Source organism: Macaca mulatta, chromosome 19 (genome assembly GCF_049350105.2).
Source record: "Macaca mulatta isolate MMU2019108-1 chromosome 19, T2T-MMU8v2.0, whole genome shotgun sequence".
Classification (NCBI taxonomy): domain Eukaryota; kingdom Metazoa; phylum Chordata; class Mammalia; order Primates; family Cercopithecidae; genus Macaca; species Macaca mulatta.
In genome coordinates this window covers 69,687,464-69,703,910 of record NC_133424.1, presented here as the reverse complement: position 1 = coordinate 69,703,910, position 16,447 = coordinate 69,687,464, and the positions used below count along the sequence as shown (strand labels likewise).

General features: G+C 45.3%; 1 protein-coding gene across 2 annotated transcripts; it reads right to left on the bottom strand.

Moving 5' to 3' along the window:
* Positions 1-342: 342 nt before the first annotated feature.
* Positions 343-14,678, bottom strand: ZNF549 (zinc finger protein 549). 2 transcript variants are annotated; one of them, XM_001093701.5, is made up of 4 exons: positions 14,408-14,678; positions 10,684-10,722; positions 6,230-6,356; positions 343-3,981 (listed from the first exon to the last, which is right to left on the bottom strand). In XM_001093701.5, the coding sequence occupies exons 1-4, from the start codon at positions 14,438-14,440 to the stop codon at positions 2,258-2,260; spliced, it is 1,923 nt and encodes a 640-aa protein (XP_001093701.3). In that variant the 5' UTR covers positions 14,441-14,678; the 3' UTR covers positions 343-2,257. The 2 variants fall into 2 exon arrangements, with proteins under 2 accessions (XP_001093701.3, XP_077836179.1); XM_077980053.1 differs by lacking the exon at positions 10,684-10,722.
* Between the last annotated feature and the right edge of the window lie 1,769 nt (positions 14,679-16,447).

Sequence of the window (16,447 nt, the reverse complement as noted above, 5' to 3'; positions counted from 1 at the left end):
GGAGTCCTGCTGTGTCGCCCAGGCTGGAATGTAGTGGCAATATCTCAGCTCACTGCAGCCTCCGTCTCCCAGGTTCAAGCAATCCTCCCACCTAAGCCTCCTGAGTAGCTGGGACTACAGGCACCCACCACCATGCCCAGCTACTTTTTGTATTTTTAGTAGAGATGGGGTTTTGCCACGTTGGCCAGGCTGGTCTCAAACTCCTGACCTCAGGTGATCTGACCCACCTTGGCTTCCCAAAGTGCTAGGATTACAGGCGTGAGCCACCACACCCAGCCGAGGAATGCATTTTTTTTAAATAGCACCAAAATAACAGTAAAAGAACACACAGACAAATTAGACTTCATCAAAATTAAGAACATTTTATTTGGAAGACTGAATGAAATAAGGTGAATGAAAAGACGCAAAATAGAATATATACACACATATTTATTTTCTTTTTTTTTTTTTTTGAGACAAAGTGTCACTCTGTCACCCAGGCTGGAGTGCAATGGCGTGACCTCGGCTCACTGCAAGCTCCGCCTTCCAGGTTCAAGTGATCCTCCTGCCTCAGCCTCCTGCATAGCTGGGATTACAGATTCACACCACCACGCCCGGCTATTTTTGTATTTTTAGTAGAGACTGGAGTTCACTATGTTGGCCAGGCTGGTCTCGAACTCCTGACCTCGGGTGATCTACCTGCCTTGGCCTCCCAGGCATGAGCCACTGCACCCGGCCTATACACACGTATTTCTAAGACAAGATACTTACTGAGATTACATGAATATCAAAACCCATTAATTAGGCAATAAACCATACAAACAATTCTTAAAAAGGTTTTGTGTATAAAAACTGCACCTCAATGTTTTAAGATAAATGGTTCCACACAAAAATATGCATCTACCTCTCCTTTTGGAAAACCAGACTATAGGGTAACACAATATTTACTTAAGGATTCGTCTCCTCACAAGTTAGGAAGGACAGCCTTCTCAGCAGTGGCAATAAATGGGAAGTAATAAAGGTAATTTCTAACTGGCATAACAGATCTGGGTGAATCACAAAAACCACATATCTGGAAGGCAAGGTGTATATTCTCTCAAATCCTGCTTTCCTGCTCATGCAGCAATCATCTCAAACAGAGTACAGAAGTTATGGGAGTCCACAAAATCTTTAGATGACTTATGCTGACAATGTGTGCTGCCAAAGGAGAATCAAAGGTCTGAGGTCCTGAGAATTTCTATATACTCCCAAACCATGAAGCCATAGTAACATAGACAGTTTTGGATGCACCTTTGGATGGGACACATCCACTCTTCTTGGCTACAATATTTTCCACTCTCTGTTTATCACACCTACCTGTCTGGGCCAATTACTGTTCTTACCTGGCCCCAGTAGGTCTTACAACCAGTGACCTGCCTACCAATTCTGTCCTTCAGTGCCCATGACTACAATGAAGGACCTGGGAAATAAGATGCCATGAACAGTGCTAGGAAATACGGAGCATCACTGCAAATAAACAATTCATGCAGACCCCAGCACTTGAGTTTGTCACAAATGCCTCTTCTCAGGGAGACCTCTGGAGCTACAAATAAATCTGGCATAAAATCGACACCATGATTAGGACCACACAGCTCTGTTCTCTTTCCTAGGAGACCTTGGAAACCAATAAAAATTAAGACACATAGGACTAAACTATTTTCTGATCTCATACTATGTCCCTAGGGGCACATAAAGTTGGAGCTGTTCACTCTTCACATTGGCAGAACATATACATCAGCACATGGTGAGACCCCCCATTGTCCCTCTTGGGTAATGTGGGGGAGGGAATATCCCACTATGGCAATCACATAAAAAAAAAACCTATGAAGAAGGTAAACCTCCATGGGCTACAATAATCCAGATTGCTCTTCTTCGTCAAATTTGGGTTTTGTCTATGCCTTGAACAGTTCAGCAAAATGGAAGAGGACCCTCAATAGGCTTTTATTATATTACTCCTTTCAGAATTTGGTGAGCACAGTGGTCTGCATTCCTTGAGCACATGTGAGTGACTGATGAAAAATGTGAGGATATGCCACATGGTAGTGTCTGTTGTAACACTGGGCAGATTAGAAAGTACAAGTAATAATCTCTGGAAAGTTTCCCAAGTACTTGGACCTTGTAGTGAATCTTTCAACTACTGATACGCAGATATATGAGGTTTAATTTCTGTCGGATCCCTTGAAAAGTCGGCTCTCTGGTGTGTTATGGTGAATAAGACAATGGCACATGTCAACAATTGCTAGGGCTCTTCTGTTGTATGTACTTTCTGGTGCCTGACAAGGGAGTATCTTTTGTTGAAGGCTTTCCCACATTTACCACATTCATACGGCTTTTCTCCAGTGTGGATTCGCTGATGCTCAACAAGTTTGTTTTTATAGATAAAGGCCTTCTCACATGCAGTGCAGTTATAAGGCCTCTCTCCACTGTGAACTTTCTGGTGTTGAATGAGGCTGGTGCGGTGTCTAAAGCATTTCCCACATTCACTGCACTCACAGGGCTTTTCTCCAGTGTGAACTTTCTGGTGCTCAAGAAGTCTTTTTTGGTGGCTGAAGACTTTTCCACATTCATTGCAATCATAAAGTTGTTCTCTAGTATGGATTCTTTGGTGCTGAAGAAGTTTAACCTCAAGGTAGAAGCCTTTCCCACATTCACTGCATTCATAAGGCCTTTCTCTAGTGTGGATTTTGTGATGCTTAAGAAGTGTTTGTTTGGAGATGAAGGCTTTCCCACAGTCACTGCATTCATAAGCCCTTTCTCCAGTGTGAATTCTCTGGTGTCGCATGTAGTCAGATGAGCGGATAAATGATTTCCCGCATATGATGCACACATAAGGCTTTTCTCCAGTATGAATTCTCTGGTGCTCAAGAAGTCTTTTTTTGTGAATGAATGCTTTCCCACACTCTTTGCACTCATAAGGCCTTTCTCCTGTGTGGATTCTCTGGTGATCAAGAAGTGACTGTTTGTATATGAAGGATTTCCCACATTCACTGCACTGATAAGCCCTTTCTCCAGTGTGAACTCTCTGGTGTCGAATGCGGTCATAGGAATGAATAAAAGATTTCCCACATTCAATACATACATAAGGCCTCTCTCCAGTATGGATTCTCTGCTGGTGCCCAACAAATGTTTGTTTGTGGCGGAATGATTTCCCACATACGTTGCACACATAAGGCTTTTCTCCATTATGGGTTCTCTGGTGTTCCACAAGTGAGTATTTGGAGCTCAAGGATTTCCCACATTCGATGCACACATAAGACCTTTCTCTAGTGTGAATTCTCTGCTGGTGCCCAACGAGTGTTTGTTTATGGAGGAATGATTTCCCACATATACTGCACACATAAGGCTTTTCTGCATTATGGGTTCTCTGGTGTTCAACAAATGAATATTTAGAGTTCAAGGATTTCCCATATTCCCTACGCTTATAAGCTTTTTCTCCAGTGTGGACTCTCTGATGCTCAGTAACATGAACTTTCTCATTGAAAACTTGCTCACATTTGTAACGTCTTTGTTGAAAGATCTCCCTGCTTCTATGTGCATACTCTTCTCTGCTGTGGGTGGTCTGGTGTTGAAGAAGGCCCAGGATGGTTGGAAAATCCTTCTCAACATCTTTGCATGGGAAGAGATTGTCTGACAGAGGAATTTTGCAGCTATTCAGAAGGAAGGCACTGCTCTCCTCCTTTCTGACGTGTTTCTCTCCGCTGTCCTGGTTCTGGTGCAGTTGCAGGTTAGAACCAAATGAAAACCATTTCCCACTGGCCGCAGAAGTATAAGGCTTCTGCCAGGGAAGTGTTCCCTGGTGCTCAGTGAGGTACAAAATATCTTTCATGACCAGGATACACATCTCACAAGAATGAGCGTTTGGGATGGAAGGACCTGGCTTTGGAGTCCTGGCCTGTGACACTCCTTGTGCAGAAATAGTGTGCTCAGAAGGGGCCTCCTCAGTCTCTATTCCATGCAAACACCCTAAAAGCATAAAAATGCAAGTGAAGTATATGCAGACTTTGGTGGAAGGGAACAGCTCCATTACAAATACCTATGGAACAGGGACGGATGAGTCCACGATTTGTTTTTTGTTGTTGTTGTTTTGTTTTGTTTTGTTTTGAGAGTCTTGCTCTGTCACCCAGATGGGAGTGCAGTTGCAGTCACATCTCACTGCAGCCTTGACGTTCCAGGCTCCAGTGACACTCCCACCTCAGCCTCCCAAGTAGTTGGGACTACAGGCATATACCACCATGCCTGGCTAATTTTTTAGAATTTTTTGTGGAGATAGGGATCTCATTATGTTGCCAAGGCTGGTCTCAAATTCCTCAGCTCAAGTGATCCTCCCACCTCAGCTTCCCCAAGTGCTAGGATTATAGGCATGAGCCATCGCACCCAGGCTATGGGTTTGTTTTCAGGACAAGGGAGCTGTTGTCAGGTCAAGGAACATAATACTTGTAGTATTAGGGCTCTGAAGGTTACCATGTAGGGGAAGACCCATAACCAGCAGGAGAACAAGGAATTGGGTACCGTGGTGGGAAGAGGCAGGGGGGCATACAACTCCCTTCTCTGTCAATGGTTTTCAATAGGACGTTGTCTGATGGGAGACAGGGGAGACCTGCACAGAATGTGTGTCACCCCAGGAAAATGCAATTACAACTGGATAGCTGATGTTTGAGAGCTTAAGTAGATAGTCTTTGATTTACAATGGTTGAACTTATGATTTTTCCACTTTATGATGATACAAAAGTGATGTGCATTCAGTAGAAACCATACTTTGAATTTTGAACTTTTCCCAGGCTAGTGATAGGCAGTGTGTATACCCTTGTGATGCAGTGGTAGCAAGCTGCAGCTCTCAGTAAGCCAAGCAATCACAAGGCTGAACAACTGACACTCTACTGTGTTGCTAAGCTAGGATGTCTAATAAGTTGGGTGTATTAAATGCATTTCTGACTTACGATATTCTCAACTCACAATGGGTTTACCAAGATATAACCCCATTATGAGCTGAGGAACATCTGTATCTGCACAGCTCATAATATTAAATACATTAGGTATAGGCTAATGTTGGAGAACACTGCAGAATAGGAACAGGAGAGGTGGAGAACAGAGGTAGGAGACAATCACAGTAGAAATGACAAGTAGACAAATTGTCAAGCAGGCAGAGAAAAGAGAAAAATGAGGTATGGCCATGAGCCCTGGCACCAAAATAGTGGGGAACATAGGACATCTGTCTGGTATGATTTGAGTTCAGCCCTGAAATCATGACCTCCCACTGCTCCTAGTCACAGGTCCCAAACCTCGTTAACCCCCCTTGCTATGGCTAAAGACTTCACTACCCTTTCAGGAACACAGGCCTTTCCCCTGTCCCCAGCTTAAGTCAGGAGACTATCTCAGTCCTGGAAGGCAGAAGCAATCCTAAGGGAAAAACAGGGAGGTGGATCAACGACACTGGCCCAGAGTGCCCCAACCCATGACAGACTACAGGAGGGAAACTTATTACAAAAAAACCCTTGGGAGTGGGTGTTGCTGTCATAGTCTAGGGTTCCCTACAAATAGCAACCATGTAAGTACCTATAATTCCTGAGAAAGGCAGGTCCAAAGACATGTCTACTAAAGGCAGGGGGAGAACCTGTAACACAGGTCCACCACAGAAGTGAACCTTAGCAAGGAGTGGCAAAACCAAGTGGTATCGGTTGGGCAAGTTACAAGAGTCTGAACCCAAACTTTTTTTTTTTTTTTTTTTTGAGACGGAGTCTCGCTCTGTCGCCCAGGCTGGAGTGCAGTGGCGCGATCTCGGCTCACTGCAAGCTCCGCCTCCCGGGTTCACGCCATTCTCCTGCCTCAGCCTCCCGAGTAGCTGGGACTACAGGCGCCCACAACCGCGCCCGGCTAATTCTTTGTATTTTTAGTAGAGACGGGGTTTCACCGTGGTCTCGATCTCCTGACCTTGTGATCCGCCCGCCTCGGCCTCCCAAAGTGCTGGGATTACAGGCGTGAGCCACCGCGCCCGGCCTGAACCCAAACTCTTAACTGAAAGGCTTCAGGACAGTAGATGTTGGGGCAGAAAAAACCCAGGCCTGGCAACCACAGCGCCTATGTCTTCCACAGGTCAAGAACCAAGGAAAGAAGCAGGGCCCATGTCCAACTCTGGGAAAGACAGGAAACTCCTGGAAAAAGGGGAAGAGCAAAGTCCAACAGAGGTCGATGGTGTAGTTTTAAGAGATCTTACCCACTGAGGCCATAAGCGAAAAGTTCTCCAGCATCACGTCATGATACAGGCACCTCTGAGCTTCATCAAGGAGGCCCCACTCCTCCTGGGAGAAGTACACAGCAATATCCTCAAAGGTCACATGGCCCTGCATGATGGGGGCAGGTGAGATCATGCGCAGACTCAATCCCCAGGAATCCCAGTAAATCTCCCTCCTCCCTAGTTCTCCAACTCAGGGGAGATACCAGGTCCTTATAGTATCTCCCTCTGAGCCTTACATCATGGAATCTTATCCATGCTCCTGCTGGTTCATCTCGCTGGAGACCCAGATATACTGAAACCTGTGCTTACTGTCTTGGCTTAAAGTGCCAGTACAAGGATCCTGAGTACAGCCATACTCCCTCCCAGTTGTACACCATTCATGGGAACACATCTCCAGATCATGGCTGCTACATCTTGAACTCCACCGCCCTCAGCATCCATGACACAGGCACTTCACTGGCTTCTCCACATGCCACTCTGCTCAAGGGGCCCAGGCAGCACTGGCTAAATGCAACGCGGATCCAGCACCACCACACATCTTTGTTAGACCCAAGCCAGAGGCAGTCTCAGGACTGTTATGAAGACTTCCCCATCTGGCCTGGCTCTTTGTTCCAATTTCAGCCACTCAGACCTTCTGTGAGCTCAGGCTGCTGAAGTCCACTTCCTCCTCAGTGTTGCCTGTGCTGCCCCCACACCCATCACATCTTTCCTCTCTCCACCTATACTCAGTCAAAGCCTGGGCCCCAGCTGCTCCCACCACAGGCTGAATGACTCTCCCAGTCAATCTCATTTGCTCTTAACCTAATCTGTCCCCCTGTCTGAAACTACTCAGGCCCCACCAAGAGTTACCAACAAAAGTCTGAGCCAGCAGAAGGGAGAAAAAGCACCAGCCCTGACCTTGGTGTCATTTGACCTCCATTACTGCTTTGCCTCTGAATGAATCTCTTAACCATTCCCCATTTAAAGACTGTGCCAGCAGCTGGACACCCGTTTCATCCTACCCCCACACATCCATGGTTACTACTCTTCTTTATCGGTCTTAGTGATGGTTCCCACCTCTAGGTGACCATGCAAGAGACCCAGTCGTTAGAGAATACTCTCTACATCCTTCCTCACTGATGGGATTGCCACTATGACCTGAAGAGTGTTCCTCTTAAATTTGCCATGGTCCACAGGCCAGCCACTGGCTGATGGACAGCTTTCACTTGGATCCGTTCCCTGAACTCCATGTGTCTGTCTCTTGCTGTGCACCTGACACCACCACCAAGAAGTCCCAACATGAGACTCCACATTGTGAAGGCCTAACTCCTGGACTCTGGTTTCCGATTCTGCATGTAAGGAGCTTGGAAGTGGCCACTCTATCACAATAGCAATTAAAGAGTTAAACAGACTAAGAAATGGACAGTTCTTCTAGGATCCACACAGGAAAGATAAGGGCACAGGACACACCACTGCCCCCAAGATTGGAGAGATAAACAAGGGAATACAGGGGAATCAAGGCTCACAGGAGCAGCAGCTCATGAAAGGAACCATCATGCAAATCAGTGCCAGGTTAAGAAAACCCAACCTCTAATACATAAATTGCTGTAAGCTCTGTGTAGACAATTCTGTGAGCTGAAAATTCAAGAGGCACTTATCACTATAAGGGGCCCCCACAATCTTGCAATATTTACCTCCAGAAACTTAACCAAGTTCTTATGGTGAATACTGGGGGAAAAAAATCCCCTTGTGCTTCCACCAGAGAGGGGAAAATGAATCATTTAATATGCCATAGCAATGTGTTCCTCTAAACAAAGCCTGCCCTTGGGAGACAACAGTTAACCAAAGTCCAACCTACAGAGGTTATTATCAGAGCCTAATCTATCTGGGGGAACAGAAATAACCAACTACAACCCACTCTAGTAATCCTCTTCCACATAATGGGAGAGAAAAAGCATAACAAAACACTATTTAGAAACACATGAGAATTTCAGTCAAGAGAAACAGGCTCACTAAAACAGAGACCTAACGGCAGGACTTAAAATGCTTGCCCTGCCCGCTGACACACCTCACCACTACATTATTAAAGGCCTATTTACAGCAATTCCTTTTACTGAGCTCATCATGTCTAGCTATCGAGAAAACATCACAGGCACTTTGGGAGGCCGAGGCGGGTGGATCACTTGAGGTCAGGAGTTCGAGATCAGCCTGGCCAATGTGGAGAAACCCTGTTTCTACTAAAAATACAAAAATTAGCTGGGCGTGGTGGCGGGCGTCTGTAATCCCAGCTACTCGGGAGGTTGAGGCCATTTCCAAAAAGATGTAAGAATCCTTAGCACATACATGCCTGACCACAGGGCATCAAACTACATGAGGCAAAAACGGACAGATCTTCAAGGAGAAACAGATCAATCCACCGTCATAATTGAAGTCTTCCACACCCTTTTCTATCTGTTACTGACAGATACAGTAGGCAGAAAACCAATAAACTTAGCTGAATTCAACAACACCATCAATCAACTGGACATAATCACCATCTTTAGATTACTTTGTCCAACAAGAACAGAATACGCGCTGTTCTCAAGCTCACATGGAATAGTCAACGAGACAGACCACATTCTGGGCCTGTTTTATAAATCTTTAAAACTTCCTATTTTCCTGATGCTTCAACATCCCCAATACATGATGAGCAACCCACCCCGGTGACCACGTACCCAGCATGCTAAGACTGGTCCCTGTCACAACCTCCCCTTTCTTTCCTCCTTTGACTGTGACTGAATGACATTCAGACACACTAGGAAAGGCGCCTGCCCACAAGTCCTTGCTCTCCCTGTTCACTCCCTGCCTGCTTGGTTGAGTCCACTCCCTGAGAACTCCTTCCATATGGCTCCATGCATGGTTTGCTGTGCCACCCTCTATGACGACCTATGAATGTAACAAATCCTTCACGCTTCTCAGAGTTTCATTTCCATGGCAGTGCTGGAATGATCCTAGAGACCCCACGAAGGGCACTTATTCCCCAGTTTACAATACACAGTCATAAAATACCTCTTAATACATTTAATAGAAATAATACAATGCTCTGTGATCACAATGGAATTCAACTAGAAAGCAGTAAAGCTGGCAAATCCCAAAATACCCGGGAGATGTAAACAAGACTTAATGCATGGAACAAAGAAGAAATACTCAAGATAAATTTAAAAATATTTTTAACTAAATGACAATGAAAACACAACTTAGAATTTGTGAGATGCAGTGGAAGCAGTGCTTAGAATAAAATTTATAGCACTGAATACATATACAGCCGTCCCCGCTCTTAGCCACTATTTTGTTTTCCATGGTTTCACTCACCAGTGGTCAACTGTGGACCGAAAATATTACATGGATAATTCCAGAAAAAAACAACTCAAAAGTTATAAATGACGTGCTTTTCTGAGTAGTGTGATAAAATCTTACACTGTCCGACACTGTTCTGCCCAAGACGTGAATCATCCCTTTGTCCAGTAGATCCACGCTGAATACATTACCTGCCTGTTAGTCACTATGTGGCCATCTTGGTTATCATATCAACTGTCTCATTATCACAGTGCTTGTGTTCAAGTAACCCTTTATTTTACTTAATACCCCCAAAGCGCAAGAGCAATAATACCAGCCATTCAGATATGTAAAAGACAACCTGTGAAGTACTTCCTGTAAGTGAAAAGGTGGGAGTTTTTATTTTTTATTTTTGAGACAGAATCTCGCACTGTTGCCCAGGCTGGAGTGCAGTGGCGCCACCTTGGCTCACTGCAAGCTCCGCCTCCCGGGTTCATGCCATTCTCCTGCCTCAGCCTCCTGAGAAGCTGGGACTACAGGTGCCTGCCACCACGCCTGGCTGATTTTTTTTGTATTTTTAGTAGAGACGGGGTTTCACCATGTTAGCCAGGATGGTCTCGATCTCCTGACCTCGTGATCCACCCGCCTTGGCCTCCCAAAGTGCTAGGATTACAGGCGTGAGCCACTGTGCCTGGCCTATAATTCTTAACAAGAAAAAAAAAATTGTACTCTGAGTTTGCTAAGATCTACAAAAAGGACAAATCATGTATCTGTGAGATTGTAAAGAAGGAAAAGGAAACTCATATTCTGTCACAGCTCAAACTGTAAAAGTTTTGGCCACAGTGCATGGAGACTTGCAGTTCCCTATATATGCCCATATCATTCTCATCTCTAAGCATTTGGACATGCTGGAGCCTATGCCCAGGAAACCTTTCATCACTTCATCCTATTGGATGCAGAAATGAGAACATCTCTGCATAACTCCTGACCCTGATTAATCATCCTGGGCCTGAGGTGACCCCAGGGACCCAACACGAAGGAAAAAGAGTCCCAGGACATCAGCGTCACCTGCGTCTGTGGGTCAGAACCATGGCTTTAGGGAACAGGGTCAGTGAAGACCTGGGACTTCTTCCACTTACCTGTGATGGTTTCACAAACTCTTCTGTTGCCATGGGAATCTGTAGGAAGAAGGAGGCTATGAATAAAGGTGTTCAAGGTGGCATTTACAAAGGTAAGTTGCTCTTGCCAACTGTGTGACACTAGACAAAGACCTACCCTCTCTGAGGTTGCCTTCATCTATAAAATGGAAACACTTAATGGTGGCTATCTCGTAGTGCTATTGTAGGCATCAAACTCATTCATACGTATCCAATGCTAAGATTTAGTTAGTACTGACTATGGCATTAAGATTTCTGTAAACATTTTTTAAAACTCTGGTGTTTCTTACTTGCCATTTAAGTCTTTATGTGAATGTGGTATCTTTTCAAATTATTAGAGGCTTCTGTGATTCCTTGACAATAAATACATAGTGTCTTTTCCCACACCATTCTCTGATTCTGATACCAACTAGGTGTCCTACAATCCAATCCTATTCTAACACTACCTACCTGGGAGTTGCATCTAAACCAACAGGTTTAAGGGCTCAGTCATACAAAACTGTCCTCACTTCATACGCCAATTGCAAGCCAGACCACTGTAATTTTCTCCACTTGGCTACAAATTTGGGGGCTGCCATGACCTCTCTCCTTAGGTTCAATAATTTGCTAGAACCACTTACAGAACTCAGGAAAATGCTTTACTTATGTTTACCAGTTTATGATAATGGATGTAACTCAGGAACAGCCAAATGGAAGAGATGCATATGGCAAGGTACTGGGGAGGGGGGTAAAGCAGAATATACTTCCATGCTCTCTTATGTCACTCTCCCAGCATTTCCAAGCGTTCACAACCTTGAAGCTTCCAGAACTCACCGTTAAAGATTTTATATAACCTAATCTCCAGATCTCTGTACCCCTCCCTGGAGGCCAGAGGTACGACTTCAAGTTCAAATTCTATAATCACTTGATTTGTCTGGTGACTGACTCCACCCCGTCTGCACACCCTAAGCCATCTCATAAAACTCAAGTGTAGTCTTCCCTTATCAGCTGTTTTGCTATTTGCAGTTTCAGTTACCCACATTCAACTTCAGTGTGAAAATTATAAGTAGTAAATTTCAACTTCAGCCTGAAAATAGTAATATTAAAATTTTAATATTAAATATTAAAATTCTAGAAATAAACAATTCAAGTTTTAAATAGTGCACCATTCTTTATTTATTCATTTATTTTTGAGACGGAGTCTCGCTTTGTCGCCCAGGCTGGAGTGCAGTGGCTTGATCTCAGCTCACTGCATGCTCCGCCTCCTGGGTTCATGCCATTCTCCTGCCTAAGCTTCCCGAGTAGCTGGGACTACAGGCGCCTGCCACTATGCCCGGCTAATTTTTTGTAGTTTTAGTAGAGACAGGGTTTCACCGTGTTGGCCAGGATGGTCTTGATCTCCGGACCTCGTGATCCACCAAGTGCTGGGATTACAGGTGTGATCCACCACGCCCAGCCAATAGTGCACCATTCTAAGTAGCGTGAGGAAATCTCACTCTTTCGAGTTTAGTCCCTTCTTCAATATAAGAAGGGTGAATAGTACAGTAACATATTTAGAGAGATACCACATTCACATAACGTTTTTTATAATTTAATTTTTGGTTTTTATTGTCTCAACTGCAGTTACATAACTTTTATTAACTTATAAAGTATAATTGTTCTATATTATTTCCAGTTATTTACTGTTCATCTCTTATAGTGCCTAATTTATAAACTGGATTTTATTATAGGTATGTAGTCTAGGAAGAAACATAGTATATACATGTTGGGTACTATCTGCAGTTTCAAGCCTCCAGTGGGGGTCTTGAAAAGTATCCTCTGAGGACACGGGGGAACTACTGTTCAGACATTCATTGTTCAACTACTAAATGGTATAGCCTATTGTTCCTAGGCTACAAACCTGTACAGCAAGTTACTATACTAAATACTGTCAGCAACTGTAACACAGTGATAATTATTTGTGCATTTAAACATTTACAAACTTAGAAAATGCAATTTGCCTCCTGATCAGAAAGAAATAAAATGAAAAGGTACAGTAAAAATATGGTATCATAATCTTATGAGACTAGCGTCATTGATGTGGTCAACATTGTTATGTGGTACATGACTTATCACAAGACACTTTTCACTGAGGAAATTACAAGGATTTTAGGAATTCCGTGCCAGGAAAGCATGACAAAAAGCAAACATATGGCCGGGCGCGGTGGCTCAAGCCTGTAATCCCAGCACTTTGGGAGGCCGAGACGGGCGGATCACGAGGTCAGGAGATCGAGACCATCCTGGCTAACACAGTGAAACCCCGTCTCTACTAAAAAATACAAAAAAATAGCCGGGTGAGGTGGCGGGCGCCTGTAGTCCCAGCTACTCGGGAGGCTGAGGCAGGAGAATGGCGCAAACCCGGGAGGCGGAGCTTGCAGTGAGCTGAGATCCGGCCACAGCACTCCAGCCTGGGCGACAGCGCGAGACTCCCTCTCAAAAAAAAAAAAAAAAAAAAAAAGCAAACATATTTATTAGTGGCATTTTAATCAGTTAATTGCTTGCATAAATTTAATCCGTTGAATCTATACAGTCTAAACTTGTATTTTCCTGGGAGAGCTGCTCTTGCTGGGCTTGGGCTGCTCCGCTAGTCTGGCTGATCTTTTTCTGGCTCCACACAGAGTGAACAGCTCACCCAGTCTTCTGAATGGTGACTACACAGTGTCCCACCCTCAAATCCATCCTATGCAGTGTGTATTCCTTACACATTCCCTCTGGAAGTACCTCTGGAACCCCTTGGCCCTCCTATATGCAGGCAGCCTCGCAAGGCCGACCCACACTTCCCCAGCCTCAGCCCTCCCTCTCTTCATCTCAAAGTAAAACCTTAAGATTTCCCGTTTAAATTTAAGGCTTGACCTGAGTCTAGGCCCCAGCCTGTCACCATTTACACATCACTGAGTCAGTCTCCTCCCACGAAATTTCTACTTATGATTCCAACTGCCCATGTAACAACTTCACTCTGTGGCAGTTTAGAAATACCACGTCCAAAATTCAACTCCTACTATCTCCCTGAAATCTGCTCACCCACCAGATTTGTCAACTCTTGCAGGTGTTCAGGTAAAAGAAAAACTTGGGTTCATACTTCACTCCCACTTTTGCTCACAAGCACAAATGATGCAGCAGAAAATCCTGCTGGCTTTACCTTTAAGATCTACCAAGATTCTTATTACTTAGGTCCCTTCAGCCACCCGTCTGATGAAGAATCCACCATAATCCTCCTGGAGTCTACCACAGCAGTCTCCTCACCAAAATCTCTGCGTCCATCCTCATCACTCCGTAACAGTCTGTTCTCTCCACTCATGGCCTTCGAAATATTTTTTCAGACCCTCACTCAGATCGTGTTCTCCTTTAGTTCACAACCCTCCGTGGCTCCCAACGACTCAGAATTAAAACCCGGCTTCTCAGGCTGCCATGGCAGCCGTGCCTTTCTCCTCATTCTCTCTGCTCCCTGCAGACACCGGTCGGCCCCCAGATTTCTGAATGCTCGCGACCCCGGCGCACCTCCCAGGTTCTGAGCATGCAGCTCCCACCATATGCAACGCTCTCCCTTCTTCACCTCACCGCCCGTCAGCTCTGAGGACCCCACCCAGAACGCCTCGCTGTCAAGGGCCCTGAACTGCAGAGTCCCGCGCAGGTGACCCCAATTCGGGGCTTGAGGACCCGGGTGAGGATCCGAGGACGCCGCTCTCACCTGCGGTGTATTCACAAGCGCTGCCGCAGCCATGGGACTCTGGGCGGGGCGGGGCCTGGAGACGCGCGCGGTAAAGTCCGGGATCCGGCGGGCGTGCGGTGGCAAATCGCTGGGCGACGCTCAGACCGAGACCAGGCCAGCTCCTCTGCAGGCGGACACCACCTCCACCGGTTTCCGGCTCCAGTTACCTGGCCCGGACCCAGCCAGCCGGAACCGCCTACCGGCGGACGCACTCTCGTGCAGCCAAAATGACCACCACCGGAAAGACGCCGGAAGATTCCGGCGTATTGCGCCCTTACGCAGGTGCCTCTTTCCTGGGCAACGATTGGTCCAAGGCCCCGGCACGCTCGGCGCACAGTATTCTGGGTGGTGTAGTTCCTACCACGCCGCACTCCGCGGCGCCCTGAGAACGTAATCCGAGAGGGTGAGGACAAAGGAAAAAACCCGTCGAACTAGGATCAGCAAAGCCTATTACATACATATGATGAAAGAATACGATTTGATATTCATTTCTCAACACGAAAGTTGACATATATTGCATTCAGTACATTAAAAATGTTGACAATTGAGAATTGAAGCAGTCCTTAAATTTTTTTTTTTTTAATGTAGAGACTATAAACCAAAAATAAAATTCAAAGGCCTCCCAACTATCTGAATGGATCCCTCCTCTCAGCATTGTAGAGTTAACCTGAAAATCTAGTTGAGGCCATGATGGAAGAGGGGGTTGGACATGCCTCATTCTACCCCTACAGCAATAACATCAACATAGACCTTAAGTCTGATACCAAACATTTACAATCGATTTCTCTGAAACGTGCTACCTGCAGGCTTCATCTGTATGATAAAATCTTGGTCTCCAACCAGGGTGATCACTAACAGTGGGGTCAGCATCCCCTTATCCCACACGTTTGTGTTTATTCTGTTTTTTGGCCCCAGATGTTAGTGGCTTGAATTACATAATGTATCTGGTATCATAAGTGGAACTGAAATGAGATTGCAAAAACATTATATCTTCTTTTTCTTTTTTCCTTTTTTTTTTTTTTTTTTTTTTTGAGGCAGAGTCTCACTCTGTCACCCAGGCTGGAGTGCAGTGGCGCAATCTCTGCTCACTGCAACCTCCACCTCTCAGGTTCAAGCGATTCTCCTGCCTCAGCCTCCCGAGTAGCTGAGAATACAGGTGCGTGCCACCACACCCGGATAATTTTTGTATTTTTAGTAGAGACAGGGTTTCACCATGTTGGCCAGGCTGGTCTCAAACTGGCCTCAAGTGATCCGCCTGCCTTAAAGTGCTGGGATTACAAGCATGAGCCACCACTCCTGGCCTTTTTTCCCCATATTTAGCAATTAGCTTTTGTTGCTACCCATTGTCTTCATTTCATTTTAGTTTTTAATTGTTTATAATTTTGACATTTTACAATTACTTGAAAAAGGTTAGAAAAATTACCATTTAGATTGGAGTCATATTAAATAAGATGCCTATATTGTAAAAATATCTTTATGAATGTAATCTTTGGCTTTAGTTTTTCTCCACTATATTTATTTCTGATCTTTTTTTTTTTTTTTTTTTGAGATGGAGTTTCGCCCTTGTTGCCCAGGTTGGAGTGCAATGGCACGATCTCGGCTCACCGCGACCTCTACCTCCCAGGTTCAAGCGATTCTCCTGCCTCAGCCTCCTTAGTAGCTGGGATTACAGGCATGTGCCACCATGCCCGGCTAACTTTGCATTTTTAGTAGAGACAGGGTTTCTCCATGTTGGTCAGGCTGGTCTCGAACTCCCAACCTCAGGTGATCCGCCCACCTCAACCTCCCAAAGTGCTGGGATTACAGGCGTAAACCACTGTGCCCAGCCATGATCCTTGTATTTTAAGAGTTTTACGTGCTGGGCACAGTGGTTCACGCCTGTAATCCCAGCACTTTGGGAGGCCGAGGTGGGTGGATCACGAGGTCAAGAGATGGAGACCATCCTGGCTAACACGGTGAAAACCTGTCTCTAATAAAAATACAAAAAATTAGCCGGGCGTGGTGGCGGGCGCCTATAGT

Excerpts from the sequence above, each read along its gene's own strand:
- ZNF549 (XM_001093701.5), bottom strand. The coding sequence starts at position 14,440 with ATGGCTGCGGCAGCGCTTGTGAATACACCGCAG. Across the intron at positions 10,723-14,407 it reads CGCTTGTGAATACACCGCAG|ATTCCCATGGCAACAGAAGA; the intron begins GTGAGAGCGGCG and ends TTCTTCCTACAG. Across the intron at positions 6,357-10,683 it reads AGTTTGTGAAACCATCACAG|GGCCATGTGACCTTTGAGGA; the intron begins GTAAGTGGAAGA and ends CCCATCATGCAG.